The 15,564-nt window shown below is 38.6% G+C and overlaps 1 protein-coding gene across 6 annotated transcripts in view; it reads left to right on the top strand.

Annotated features, from left to right (window-relative positions):
* The window catches only part of NUF2 (NUF2 component of NDC80 kinetochore complex), a 31,797-nt gene extending 28,604 nt beyond the window's left edge, over positions 1-3,193 (top strand). For all 6 annotated transcript variants that reach the window (XM_087962473.1, XM_087962476.1, XM_087962477.1 and 3 more), the window contains exons 13-14: positions 1,207-1,342; positions 2,790-3,193. In XM_087962473.1, the coding sequence (XP_087818599.1) occupies positions 1,207-1,342; positions 2,790-2,909 (256 nt within the window). In that variant the 3' untranslated portion in view covers positions 2,910-3,193. The remainder of the gene's footprint in view (positions 1-1,206; positions 1,343-2,789) is intronic.
* Positions 3,194-15,564: the final 12,371 nt, after the last annotated feature.

Genomic DNA, 15,564 nt, shown 5'->3' with positions numbered 1-15,564 from the left:
TTGGGCAATTCCTATTGTGTCTTAATGCCTTTTCCAGTGTTGGATCTTGAGTGAGGGCTAATCCTACCATTCTGCCTTTGTTCAGACTTTGCTGCAGAGAATTTCAAAATATCCTGTCTTAAATGGATATCTGCTTGCAGTATTTGCCTTGCCTATGAATAGAGCTATCTAGATACATGTCTTCCTTTTTCAATATGCTCTTTTTCTCTTAAGTGCTGACATCTGCTGTGGGCTATTAAGGCTGACATCTGCCTCTAAAAACATATTTCTCCAGTTCTCCCTTTGGGAAAATATAATATTCTGCCTTTTTTAATATTTCCCAAAATATTTCATTCTTCTAGGAGGGTAGGCGCTGACTTTCTACAACAGGGTGTCACACTCACATCACGGTGGCATTACATTATGTATTGGGACTTTTTCCCCCTTCGCTAAACTGGGTGTGGGCTTGGCCAGTGCATAAGGCATCTGGCCGTGGGCCGGGAGTTTGACAGCCCTGTTCTACAACACACTAAAATATACTGCTTTTAGTAAATAGGTATGTTCTTGAAGACACAATTTTCAGTATAGTTTGAACTTCATGCTGCTTTTCTATCCTTTAGCTCCCTGAGAAAAGTAACAGTGGAATAACTTCATGACAACTATTTGCTGTTCCTGAATCATTCATAATTTCACTGTCATTTTTCTCATTATCAAACACTTCAAGGTCTGTTGGGAAATTGAGATTTGGATCCCAAAGGAATGCAAGCAAAATGGGAAATTATGCTTGGTCCTAGACAGTTTTGTCATCAATAGAGACACATGACAATATTTACAACAGAAAGTAGTGCTGTATTCAGATAACATTCCTAAGAGACTAAAAAGCTATCCTTTATTGCCACCTGATACTTCAAGGAGTTGATCAGTAGGATGCAGAAATACTTGGCACCATTCTCTTTTTTTCTTCCACCCCATCCACTATACAGAGTGAAATGGAAGGAACTTGCACCATTTTCCAGTCCTGTCTGCTTTTGAGAATTAGGGCTGGTTGATGTTTCCCAAATCCATATCCCAAATTACATAGAAGGAATGGAACTTAGTTCAACCATTAAACAATAAACCATAACACCCTAGCTTTTTAATTTTTATGACCCACTTTTTTCTTCATAAAAAGATTAATTAAATCTTAATTTGTGAATGGTGTTTCTAAATAGTAAAAATATTTTCTAGATGCTGCAATAAATTTCAAGAGAAGAGAGGAGTTGTCTGTGAAAAACTGACAGCAACAGACACAGAAATCATGCAACTCAAAGGTGCCATTCAACAGCTCAGTGACAGTATTGGGAAAGAGAAGGTGAAAGAGAAGGTGAGTGAGTGCAGCAGACACTCTTGCTTATGTGGCTTTTGTTAAAGCTTTTTCAGGTATGAAGTTATCCAGCCTGCTCATGTCATCTGCAGGGTGAAAACTTCTATGTGTAGAGGTATACATTGGTTTCGGTCCCTGCAGACATTGAGACTGAGCATGCCCAACCTTCCAGGGGGACAGGTATCATCTGAGTAACATTGGCCGGCCTTGTCCAGGCATTCATTTGCTGAGCGCTTAGCCTGGCATAATACCCAAATGTGATTAAACAGCACAGTAATACAAAAATTCATTCAATGACTTATCCAGGAAGTGGGCACTGTTGAATTCTGATACTACAGAGTTTGTATATTTTCCTTCCATATATGTGTGTACATGTATATGCATGGTTAAATATTCTTTACAGATCAACTCCTGAATGATATGCTGCAGAGTAATGGCTGGTGTTTTTAAGATTTCACAATCATGTACAGACAGCCCTTAAATGGCTCTAGAACAGTGATGGATAACCTTTTCAGCTTGGTGTGTCGAAAATCGGGAAAAAGTGTAGCCTTCCTCGGGTCGTGTGTCAAGAAATATCAATAATTTGGTTTATGACGGACTGGGCTGGGGTGATCACACAGGGCTGTGAAACTCGTCTCCCTGGTCTCGGGGCTGCAGGTGCAGGATGTGGGGATCGGAAGGCCACCTTACAGGGCTGTGAACCTCATGGATCTCCTTTCCTCCTGTAGCGTTCCTGAGGTAATGAAACTGACAAACCTCAGTTTATGGCGGTTAAAACTGGTTCTCTGCTGCAAAGATCTTGCGGCAGCGGTGACACCACGCCTCCACACAACAAGCAGGGAGCAGGGATTGGAGCAGAGCACAGGCAGCCTCTAAATGCAGGTTTTCCCCACACCAACAGGCGTGTCAGTCAAAGTGCCTCGGCGTGTCATAGGTTAGCCATCACTGCTCTAGAATAAAGATAGAAAAAGTGTTGCACAAGACTTCATGTGGCATCAACATTCCATTTCTTTGCCCTGGAAATATAGATAAAATAGATAGTCAAACACTTGGCACAGTTCTTTTTGCATTTATTTCATATAGCTGGGAAAGTTTGAAGGGAGCAAATGTGTGCAGTATGACTTTTGACCCATTTTGCCACTTAAAATTCCTTGGCAGCCCTCAGCCAAAATGTACCTTGAGTAGGATTGTCCTTGATAAGGCTGGTTGAACTCTCAAGCCTAAAGAAATTAAACAGCTCTACTCTTGAGAAGTTGTATGGATGAGAAGAGACTCTGAACACTTTCATTCCAAACTTTTTTAAAAAAGATGTTTGATAGGTTTGGCAAATGCCTGTTCCTTGTACTTAACATTATAAAATACATCTCTTAAGGGAACGTGTGTGTGTGTATGTACATCTCATGTCTCTTATAAAAAATAACATCTGCTGATCTTCTACCTCTTTAAGGAGATCTACCTCAGCTTGAGGGTTGGCTTGGAGAAATACCATGAAAATCTGGCCAGGACAATGAACAGCTACATATCATCGAGAGAAGACAAAATTGATCAATTAATTGGACTTTTTTGATATTGTAATTCTAAGTATTTTATATCATTTTCTTGAGCTAAAAATATCAAGTAGCCTGTTAATTGCAGAACTATAGAGCTTACAAATTTCTGTTGAAGTGTCAAATGACTATTTTCTGGTTTCCATTATGTTAATATTTTCTTAAATGAGTAGTATTGAGAGATGCAAACTTGGATTTGCTTTCATCGGATAATAGCCTTACGAATGGACATATATTTCTAAATTTTCTTTTGTCATATAATAAAGATTTGTGAATCTAAAAGTTTATAAACCCTAACTCAACATTTTCTCTGTTAGTCTGGTTCTTTTTAATCACTTTGTAAAAAAAAATCACCTGAAGTTTCAGCAACAAATATTGGCCATTGAAGTTTTTGAATTTCAAGATCTTATGCATACTATTGCAGATAATTCCTGTAGTAGAGGAGTATCAGACTCACGTCATTACAGCAGTATCACATGATGTATTGAGACTTTTTTTCCCTTTGCTAAACTGGGCGTGGGCGTGGGCGTGGCCAGCATGTGACGCATCTGGCCCATGGGCCAGGAGTTTGACAGCCCTGCTCTAGCACAAATTATTTTAACAGCCCAAATCTCAGAAGATTATTAAATTCTACAAGATCTTGGCCTTGCAGAAAATCTTGCAAACATTTGCTCACACCATGCTAGGAATATTTAATCTTGAAATTGGAGTCCTATGAACATCATCTGAATGACTTGCCTGAGCTAAGGTGCCCACTGCATCATGTTTCTGATAGAGGGCTTACATATGATTTAGAAATTTGCTAAAAAATAAAAGTTAAGACTCATTAACCTACATGTTTCATTTTGCTATATAAACCAAATTTGATAATCTCTTTCTGATGCATTAATGGTGATGTGTTTATAAAGAATATAACATGGATATTTTTTTTATAAAAATTGCTAATTTTTATCTAAAGGAATCTTTAGCTCAATATTAATTAGCAACCTCAAATTCAGCATTTTAATAAAGATTAGATTTATATTCAATAAAAGTCCATAAAAGTTATTGTTTTACTCATTTTAATGAAGTACTATAATAGATAAAACAATAACTTTTCAAATGTTTTTGTGATTGTATACATATACAATTGCCTTTATTCAAGTAAGTAATATCAATAAAACCCTTCTTGAAATGGGGAACCCTGCATTGTAATGTTTAGGTTAGATATTTTACAGCTGAACAATACAGCTGCAATGTAAGAACACAATCATACTAACGACAGAGAGCCGGGCCTTCACTCTTCTGGAAAGATAGGCTGCTTCAGTAGGAAAGGAACTTCTCTGGGACATAAGTCAGTTTGCAGCACATCCAACCAGCACACAAATAATTCTGCAGGATTCATCTATATAAGAAACCTATTTCTTTATATACAATACCATATAGTGGAAATCAGCATACAAAATCAGGTACACAGAAGCAGTATTCATAGAAGTAAGTCATTACAGAGTAGAGAGATACAGAGGCCTAGGTAACAGTACAAACCAACTCATATACAGTTCAGCAAGTCTAAGCCACGCCCAGACTCCAAACTCTCTTATGGCCCCATTACAAATGAATACCATGTTTCAGTTTCCAAACAGTCCCCTTTGGCCAACCAGTTGCCATGCCTATTCAAACAGCCCCCTTGACTGACCTATTACCATGTCTATCCAAACTGTCCCCATTGGCTGACCGGTTACCATGTCTATTCTAATTCTTAAACTATACTGACGCTCCTCCCTTCATGATAGACATAAAACTGAATAACTTAATATGGATGGTGCACTCCACCCAATGCAGGAGTGGGATGCTACCAGTTCGGCCTGGTTCTACCGAACTGGTAGCTCCAAAGAGCAGCTGAGATTGAACCAGTTCGCTGTGATGATCTGGTTTTCCGTTTGGCCCACCTGCCCACCCGGGCTGTAGGCTGTGCTTTATTGCTGCTTTGTGTGGCACAGCTGAGTGCCACGCATCAGCAGGAGAAGGTGAATGCTTGCAGGAGCCAGTGATTTGGCAACAGTGCACATGCACATGAAGCATGAGCACCCATGCAAAACACATGCTCACCGAACCAGTTGTAATGCCGGTAGGATTTCCCCCGTGACCCAATAGCTTCGTCATTTTTGTCCTCACCCAAACCTTTTAATTCAAATTTTCTCTCTATTTGGTTAGCAAATCCCTTTTTCTGTGACACATCCTTTGAATAAAGCAAAGAGCATCCACAATTGCTAACAACTGACAATCCCCACCTTGTATTTTTCCAATATATGTGCAAGCATCAACTTTGCAACTTTTGAACCCAAGACCCTTCAATGCAGCATCTAGACAGATATTCCAATTCCTAGCTGACTGCTTCAGCCCATAAATAGCCTTGTTCAATTTATATACAGTGTTAGGCTTTTCACTTTCATACCCTGGTGCTTGAACCATGTAAAATTTCTTCATTTAATTCCACATTGAGGAATATATCAAAATGCCAAATTTTATGGCCACGTGCCACTGCCAACACTAGTGCCAACCTTATACTTTCACTTTTCACCATTGGCAAGAATACCTTGTCATAGTGCACATTTTTCTTCTGTGAAAAATCTTGTGCTACTAATCTTGCCTTGTACCTCATTGTTGGACAGTACTTTCTTTTTGTACCACCCACTTACACCTATGGCTTTGCAACCCTGTGGCAAAGTCATAGAAGTGAACACTTTATGTTCATCCATGGATTTCATTTCTTTGTCCATGGTTTCTTTCCACTTTATTTGTTCAATTTTGGGTAATGCCAATACTTCTTTATAGTTCCTTGGCTCATGCCACACATTACACACTTTAACTTTACTAGCAGAATACCTGTCAGGTGGAATCCCTTTGTTCCATCGCTCTGACCTGCGTAGCATTGACTGCTCTTCAGTGTCAACACTCTCTTGCTTTATACCTAAATGATCTTCTGACTCCTTTATTTGTGCTTTTTCCGTTTCTCCTCCCTGAATGCTGACACTGTCATTAAGTGAGTTACTGTCACTCAAGTGGATCACCATAACTAAGTGGGTCATTCCAAAAATTGGCATCAATTCTGGTTCTTCTAGACCTTAATCCTATTGTGGGATAGTCAATTATGATTCAAAGTAAAAATTAAAAAGAAAAAGAATAAAACCCAATAGTATTAAAAAGTAGTAGGAAAGAAACAAAGAATTCTTCAGGTTCTTCACACCTTAATCCAGTTGAAAGACCTCAATAATAAAAAATAGCCATAAAAATGGATCAAAAATGAAAATGGAAAAGGCAAAAGTCCCAATAAGAAAAAGAAAAAGATATTCTGAGGCTTTCCCTTTAAAAAGAAAAGAAATAAAATATATATATACAAATATTACAGAATACTATGGGATTGAAGAGGAGGGATAAGACAGCTAAGAAAAAATAGAAAAAAGAGCACACTGCATTTTATTTAATTATCCAAGGCTCTTATTATGACTTCTCCACAAATTTCAAAGCCAAGCTTCAAATATTCAATTGTTGATAGAAGTCCCAAAGAACACCTGTAAAAACATTCTCCAGTGTTCTTCCCTCTATCTTATCAAGTTCCAGTGTCCTTGAGAGAGAGTTTTTCACAGTTCTCTCAGCTTCAAATAAAGTATTTTTCAAGCCTCTAGTTGGCAGTGTTACAATGTTTCTTTCATCCACTCCCCCTTCTTTCCCAAAAAAAGCACAATAAAAAAGAAGGTATATATGTATGTATGTATGTATGTATGTATATATATAAATTACTAAAGGGAGCCTCTATTCTAAAAAATAAAAACAGTCAAAAAGGAGAAGAAAAATAGGTAAATATAAGAGGAAAAAACCAGTCCAGTTAACAATTGCTAAATCGCAATGAGAAGTTCAGTAAAAAAAAGTAAAAGTAAAAAGCCAAGCCTCACTTTGACATTTCTCTTTAAAAATCGCTGCTAAGTCAGTTTTGTCGAAAATCTTACAGATTTTTTCTCATTCTTAGGGTGTCCTTTAGTCCCAAATATTAATAATAATAAAAAGTCCTCACCAAACCGATACACTTTCTCTTTCGATCTCTTCCTTCCGGAGCTGTCCCAGCTTCAGCAGCTTAATGGCTGCCTCTCCGCCGATGGTAAAAGGGCTTCTTCTGGATCAACCAGGGACTTTGCGATGTCCCTGGGATCAACAGTAAGCGCCCCTTACTATCACCGTCTCTACGGGACGGTTTAGGGCCGTTGGGACCGACCAGGGCGAAGATATCAGCTGCGATCTCGGAGCCCCGAGATTGCAGCTGTATCACAGCGACGTGGCTCCACCTTCTCCCACAATAGACTATCCCACAATAGGATTAAGGTCTAGAAGAACCTGAAGAACCTTTTCTTTTTCTTTTTAATTTTGGGCTTTTTAATTTTTATTGTCTTTTTTTTATTCTTCTTTTTTCTTTCTTTTTCCCTAATTGGATTACAATTGGCCACTCTACTAATTGGATTAAAAGAGCTCGAAGATCCTGAGTTACATAAATGAGTAAGAAATTCATATCTTCTGGCATTTCAACTTCTGCTCCTGCCTCCCCAACAGTTGGAGGACGACGTTTAACCCAGATAATGTCGAAGCAAGATAAAGAACAAGTGGATTTAAAGATGATTATGCAAGGAATTCAAGAACTTAAAATGAAATCGGATATCATTGAAAAGAAAATAGAAAATATTGAACAAAGAGCTGAGAATATTGAACAAAGAACAGAGAGTATTGAACAAAGAACAGAGAGCATTGAACAAAGAATGGAGAGTATTGAACAAAGAATTGGGAAGACCAATGAAAAAGTTGAAAATATTCAACAAATGATGGTGAAAAATGATGAGAAACTCCAAAAAATTGAAGAGAAAGACAAACAAAGAGATGAGACAATTGGAAATATTGATAGCAGATTAACAATGGTTGAACAAGATAAAAGTGGGATTTTGAAGTGGGAGATGGACAGGTCAGAATTCTATCTCAGATTTCAAAATATAGAGGAAGAAAAAGGACAAAATTTGACTGCAATAATGATAGAAATCCTGGCTGGAGCTCTGGGAATAACAGAGGAAAAGATGATGGATGGAGTAGATGAGATATACCGAGTCTTTACAAGATATGCGATGAGGAACAATCTACCAAGAGAGGTACACGTCAGATTTACAAAAAAATACTATTAAAACACAAATATTACAAGTGGCAAGAGAGAAGATGCTGAAATATAAAAACAATGAGATTGTGGTCTTAAAACAAGTACCCAGAAAAGTGAGAGAGATGAGAGGAGAATATCGATTCTTGACTAAAATGTTATTGAAAAAAGAGGTGAATTACAGATGGCTGATTCCAGAAGGATTAATGTTTACATGGCAAGAACAGAGACACAGAATTGACTCAATTGAGAAAGCAGAAAATGAATTTTTACAATGAATTTTTCGAAAGAAGAGAAATAGAGACAGAAAAAGAGATTATCTCAACTGAACTTCAAGAGGACCAAATGGGGATGGGAAAAGAAGAAGGCGCAGTAGGTGGACAAGCGGAGACCAAAGAACAACGTGAAGTAAGATCTACGAGAGCTGTTAGACCTAAATACAAAACACAATCATGGAGGAAAAAAAACTGATTTCTATGAATATAAATGGACTGAATTCAGCTACCAAAAGAAGAAAAATTTTCCACAAATTAGAGAAGTTAAAATTTGATATAATTTGTTTACAAGAAGTACACATTAAAAAAAACAACATGAACAATTACTGGCACGACCAAAATTAGGGAAAATATTTACTTCCCTGACTCACTGTAAGAAAAGAGGAGTGGTTTTATATATTAAAGAAACTATCCCAGCAAAACTGATTCATACTGATGAAGATGGAAGAGTATTAATGGTTGAAATAGTGGATAATAATACAAAAACACTCCTGGTTGCAATTTATGCCCCGAATGACAAGCAAGAAGAATTCTACAAAAAATTACATATGAAAATAATTGAACTGGACTATGCTAATATAGTTATGATGGGAGATTTCAATGGAATTGTAGACAATAAACTGGACTATACAGCAACAGCAATATAACAAAATAGAAAGACTCTCCCTAAATCCTTTTTCAAAATGATAGATGAATTAAACTTAAAAGATATATGGAGAGAAAGAAATGCTAAAATTCAACAATATACTTTTTACTCAAATAGACATTTATCATGGTCCAGAATAGATATGATTTGGACATCAACAGAATTAATATCTAATATTCAAGAAATAAATATTGAAACAAGCACATGGGCAGACCATAATCCAATGACAATTAAATGGAAAGGACAAAAAAGAAGATCTAGATGGACATTAAATAAGACTATTTTAAAGGAAAAAGACTTTACACAATGGATGGAGAAAGAATTGGCTTTCTTCTTTAGTGAAAATAAAAAAGAAGATACTTCAATACAGAATGTTTGGGATACAATGAAGGCATATGCGAGAGGATTAATAATAGACTATACAAAGAAAAAGAACGTTAGGAAGAGGCAAACCATTAAAGCTTTAGAAATTGACCACAAAAACTGGAAAAAGAATTACAGAAAATGCCACAGAAAAAAGATATTAAACTTAAAATGGACATAATTAAACATAAAATGGGTCAGATAGAGAAAGAAGAATTGGCACAAAAAATTAGAAGTGCTAAACAGAACTATTTTGAAGATGCAAATAGGCCAGGTAGATGGTTAGCATACAAACTGAGAAAGGAGAAAGAATCAAGGAAAATATTACAGTTAATAGACGATCAAGGCCAAATGTGCTATGGTGACAAGGAGAAAAAGGCAATTATCCGAAACTTTTATGGACAACTATATAAACAAGAGGATATTGATGAGGAAAAAATTAAACAGTATTTACAAAATGCTAACCTACCTAAGATACCTGAAGAGACTGAAAAAATGCTAGAAAGTACTATAACAATGATGGAACTAACCGAAGCACTCAACAGACAGAATAATGGAAAAGCACCAGGTCCAGATGGGCTTCCGGCAGAATTTTATAAAACACTACAAGAATCGTTGAGCATTCCATTGCTAGAAGTCATGAATGAAGTTATGTCAAATAAGAAGATACCTAAAACATGGTCAGAAGCTTACATTACACTTATTCCAAAAGAAGGGGCCGATCCATTACAAATCAAGAACTATAGACCTATTTCTTTATTGAATGCAGATTATAAAATCTTTGCTTCAATTTTTAGCAGAAAGGCTTAAAAAATACTTAAATAATTTTATTCATCCGGATCAGAATGGATTTCTGCCAAAGAGACAAATCAAAGACAATATGAGAGTAATTCTGGACACCTTGGAATATTATGAGGCGCATCCTGAAAAACAAATGGCTTTGATATTTCTAGATGCCCAAAAGGCATTTGATAATGTGAACTGGAGATTTATGTTACTACTACTGGAACAGATGGGTTTTGCCAGAAAATTTATTCAAGCAATAGAAGCTATATACTATAAGCAAACGGCAAAAGTAATGATAGAGGGAGAACTCACACTCTATTAACATAAGAAAAGGCACAAGACAAGGATGCCCATTATCATCTTTGCTATTTGTATTGACTTTGGAAGTGTTGAATAGAAATATTAGAGAGGACCAAAATATAAAAGGAATGAAAATCAAAAGGAGGAATTTAAGCTACAAGCCTTTGCGGATGATTTGGTTTTCATTTTGGAAGATCCTCTAGAGCAGGGGTGGGCAAACTTTTTGGCTCGGGGGCCACATTGACTTTTAAAATTTGACAGACGGGCCGGGTCAGCACAAGATTTTTGGGAATCGCCCCCACCCTTTCCCCCCTTCTTCTCCTCCTTCCCCTCCTTGGAGGCCCCTGAGTCAGGAGTTGCTACCGCCAGCGCAGCTCCGCACGGCTCCAGTCTCGCGTTGCCTCGGGAAGGGAAGGCAAAAGGAAGAGCCGCGGCGGCGCTTTGCAATGGCAGCAGTGGCACCGGAGGCTCAGGCTCAGCGGCTCCTGGTTTTGCCTTTCCCTTCCCAAGGCAACGCGGGACTGAGCTGCGGAACTGCGCCGCGGTAGCAACTCCTGACAGCCCCAACCGCACACCTGAGCGGAGCCTGGGCGGAACTGCCTGTTGCTGCTGCGGGCGCTGCTGCTGGCGTCTGGCTGCCCAAGTAAAGAACCGCACCAGCTCAGGGCAGCTGTGAGGAGCAAGAGGGGAAGCCAAGGTGCTCATTTCATAGCAGTCAACTTCGCTCTCTTTTGCTCCAGTTAGGTGCTCCCAGCATGCACAAGGAGCATGAAGGGAGGCAAATACCGCATGGATGCATTTTAAAAGTCCGAGAACTTTGCCCAAGACTTCTCGTGTATTCAGGGGCTACACCTCTGCCAACGATGAGTTGGTGGCGATCTAACAAAACGTCTTCCAGCTCTTAAAGATTGACTTTAAGAGCACCCCCATGGAAGAAGCCAAGAACGAGAACAAAAGTAGAGCGGCGGGGGCAACAAGGGCATGTGATGGGTCCCTCCACGGTCCCTCCCAGGTGACAGCCAGGGGTTTGGCACCTACTTTTTCCTGAGAGGTGCGGTGTCTGCCTCCCTTCATACTCCTTGTGGAGGGACACACATGCCCTGTCACCCCTGCCACCACTCGTTTGCTCGGCTTCTTCCATGGGGGCACTCTTAAAGTCGACCTTTAAGTGGTCTCGGAACATCCGCCCACCTGCCCGGCACCCGCCCTCCCGAGCACGCTTTCTTCCTTCTCCTGGAGAAGCGTGCCTCTTCCAGCCCGGCCTGGCCCGGCCAGCCAGCAGGTGACCACATGTCCTGGGGCTTGTCGCGAGATGCCTGCAGCATGCTCTGTTCTATGTGTCAGGCCCAGCAAGTCCGAGCAGCCAGCGCATAGAACAGGGTGGTGCCGGACCATTGGAGAAGCGGAGCAAAGCCGGAGATTAGTAGCTGCCTCTTTCAGCGCGAAAGCTTCCCCAACCAGCCAGCTGGTCTCCTCCTTCTCTGCCTGTTTGTTCTGTATGGCCGAGGAGGAGGAGACCAGCCGAGAAGCACGCTGCCAGGCGGGGCCATGCGGCGCAGGGCAACACGCCACCGCCCGACCCTGGCGAGGAAAGCAGTGGGCGTTCCCAGGCGGCAACCTCGGCCCCGCCACCAGGAAGCGGCTGCCCAGCTCCGTGTGTGTGTGCGATTTTTGGCGCGCGCGTGGTCTCTTTGGCGGCCCCGATTTTTTTTCAGAGGGATTTTTTTTTTTCAGAGGGGAATTTTTTTTTTTCCAGAGGCGGGCCATATTAAAATGACCAACGGGCCGGATGTGGCCCACGGGCCGTAGTTTGCCCACCCCTGCTCTAGAGACAGCTTTAAAACTATTGGAAAAGATAGAGACGTACGGTGAGATGGCTGGTTTGAAAATAAATAAAGATAAAACAAAGATTCTGACAAAGAACATGTTATTAAGACAAAGAGAAGAACTGGAAATTCAAGTCACGAACAAGGTTAAGTATTTGGGGATATATTTGACGTCAAGGTGTACTACATTGAAAGAGAACAATTATATTAAACTGAAACAGCAGATAGCATTTGATCTGAAGAAATGGGAAAACCTACAACTGTCATTAATAGGCAGAATTTCAACAATCAAGATGAATATTTTACCCAGAATTTTATATTTGTTCCAAACAATACCAATTAGGCTTGGCAAAGATTATTTTGAAGATTTAAATAAAATTGTGTTGAAGTATATATGGCAAGGTAAGAAAGCGAGAATAAAATTAAAACTTTTACAAGATGCTAGAACTAGAGGAGGATTTGGCCTTCCTAATTGGGAGCTTTATTATCAAGCTACAAATTTGATGTGGGCCAAAGAATGGATAACATTAAGAAAGACTAGACCAGGGTGGGCAAACTTTTTGGCTCGGGGCCTCATTGACTTTTAAAATTTGACAGACGGGCCACCACCTGGTGTCGAAATGCCTGTCATTACAAGTCAAAATCAAATGAATGCAATCATTCACATCAAACCTTAATTCTGTACCAATCTTCGGCGGGCAGATTAAAAAGACCAACGGGCCGGATGTGGCCCGCGGGCCGTAGTTGCCCACCCTGGACTAGACTGTTGACACTAGAAGGACATGATTTATTACTGGGTTGGCGTGCTTTTCTGTGGTATAAGGGAACTCAATCGTATGGCTATTTTAGAAGGCATTATATACGGGAGTCTTTATGGTTAAACTGGGAGAAAATTAAGAGACAATGTTATTTGAAAATCCCAGTTTGGTTATCAACTATTGAAGCTTTTTCTTATCCTATAACACAAGAAGGAACAAACAGTTAGATATGGGGAAATATTGGATGAAAAGGGTGAACTTAAAACGATGCAAAATCTAGAAGAACAAGGTATAAAGATGAATTGGTTTTCATATGCGCAAATACATTCAAGGTATGTTAAAGATTCTAAAACAGAGGGATTCTATGATAAATTGACTGACAGATAAGATTTTGACAGGTACTGATGAAAAAGTGATTAAAAAATTATATGGTTATTTACTGGAAATTAAACTAGAGGAAGAACAAGTTAAAGAAATGATGATTGTTTGGGGGAAGAATTTTGGATATGGGATTGATTTAGAGAAATGGCAAAAATTGTGGTCTCAAAATTATAAAATGACAATGTCAACAGTATATAAAGAAAATCTGTATAAGATGTTTTACAGGTGGCATTTCCCCCCGACAAAAATAGCAAGAATGTTCAAGAATAAATCTGAAAAATGCTGGAAATGTCATCAGATACCTGGACCATATTACCATATGTGGTGGACTTGTGAGGACGCTAGAAAATATTGGACTAAAATTCGCATATGGTTGGAAAAAATCACAAAGAAACATATAGATTTAAAACCAGAGATTTTTTTATTGGGAATCTTACCTGATACATACAATAAAAATTCGAAATATTTGATTGTAAATGTATTGACAGTGGCTAGGATTGTATTTGCTAAAAATTGGAAGAGTGAGAAAATACCACCACAGGAAGAAATTATTAAGAAAATATTGGAATGTGCTGAAATGAGTAGATTGACATTTGAAATTAGAGAACAAGAAGATAAACAATTTTATGAAGTTTGGGACCTTTTCTATCAATGGCTAGATAATAAAATATAATAATAGAATATTTAGAATTCTAGGAAACAATGAATATATATTTCTTTTTTTTCTTTTTCTTTGATATTATCCTTATAAAATTTTATTAAGATAGACTGGGTATGATTTTATGATTTGCTATAAAATAAATTAAGTAAATTATAGTAATAGTTATCTCGTTAAAGTATGAATTAATAAAATTATAGTCAAATGATTGTTTAATAATGATATCAGGCTATATAATTGTTGATTGATAATATGAGCTATTATGTAATATAACTACAATGGAGACTATGAAATGGATGCACAAAAAAAAGTGGTAAACCAACCGATACACTGTCTGTAAACTTATGAAGGAAAGATGATGTTTTTATGTTTTATGTGTTTTTGTTTGTTGTTAAAATTAATAAAATTGTTTTCAAAAAAAATAAAAATTGGCATCAATTCTGTTCCAATTTTGCTCTGCAAATGTTGAAACCACTATTCTCTTGCTTCCATTGCTAAAGTGATAGCCCTTTGATCCAGGCTCATAGCCTGTAAACTTTAGCTTTCTAGCGTTTGGTTGTCCCTTTCTTCTAATTGCTTTTGGAATAAGTACCCATGCAGTGCTTCCAAACACCCTTAAATGTGCCAGAGATGGTTTTCTCCCATATAGCACTGCATATGGAGTATCATTAATTGGAGAACTCCACAGCCTATTGATTAAATAATTTGCAATCAACATGGCTTCACCCCAATATGACCTGCTCAGACCAGAATCCTCCAACAGTGAGTCCATTGTAAGACACCATTCCGCCTCTCAGCTACACCATTCTCAGCTGCTGTGTACGGATTTGTGTGCCTGTGTGTAAGGTCCAGACTGTCTCCCCTTCAAACAATAAGAATAAACTTCTGAAAGCTGGGTACTTCAAAAGGAATTCTTTATTGAAAGGAAGTTATCCAGGTACTAGTCAAAGCTGGGTCTAATATGCCTCCAGACATACAGCATAGATAAAGGGAGTTAGAACCCCTCCCCTTATTCTAATGTGGATTTTGTCAATACAAAGAAGCAACATGTTAATTCCGCCCCCCTTTTCTGGGAACGTAGTTGAGAAAAGTTTCCCAGGAAGTTTCTTTCAGAGCTGGAATTTTTATGGCCCCTTCTTCTCTTGCTATGTCTCCAAGAGGTGACAAGTTTCCAGGCATCTGGGTTCCAGTCCCCAGTTGTATATCATGTGCAAATTATAAAGATTCAATACAAGGCTTAAGATATTCTTCCATTGAAGAATGACAGATACAAGGATGTGACACTGTGTTTTATTCCTAACTGTCCCAATCACTGTTGAAAACTTGCTGACATGAATTCTGAATCTCTGTCAGTTTGCAGCTGACATACCTGTTATTTATATCTCCTTTCCCGAAAGCTTACCCATTGCTTACATTTCTGTAGCACCTCTATTTTACTCTTCAATAAATAGCAGAACCCAAATCTGCTGTAGTCATCTACAATGACCAGTGCATACTTTGCTCCTCCCAAACTGG

This window comes from Notechis scutatus, chromosome 3 (assembly GCF_049901735.1).
Source record: "Notechis scutatus isolate UNSWTSFEM ecotype Mainland chromosome 3, rNotScu1.2, whole genome shotgun sequence".
NCBI lineage: Eukaryota > Metazoa > Chordata > Lepidosauria > Squamata > Elapidae > Notechis > Notechis scutatus.
This window is presented reverse-complemented; position numbering and strand designations above follow the sequence as displayed.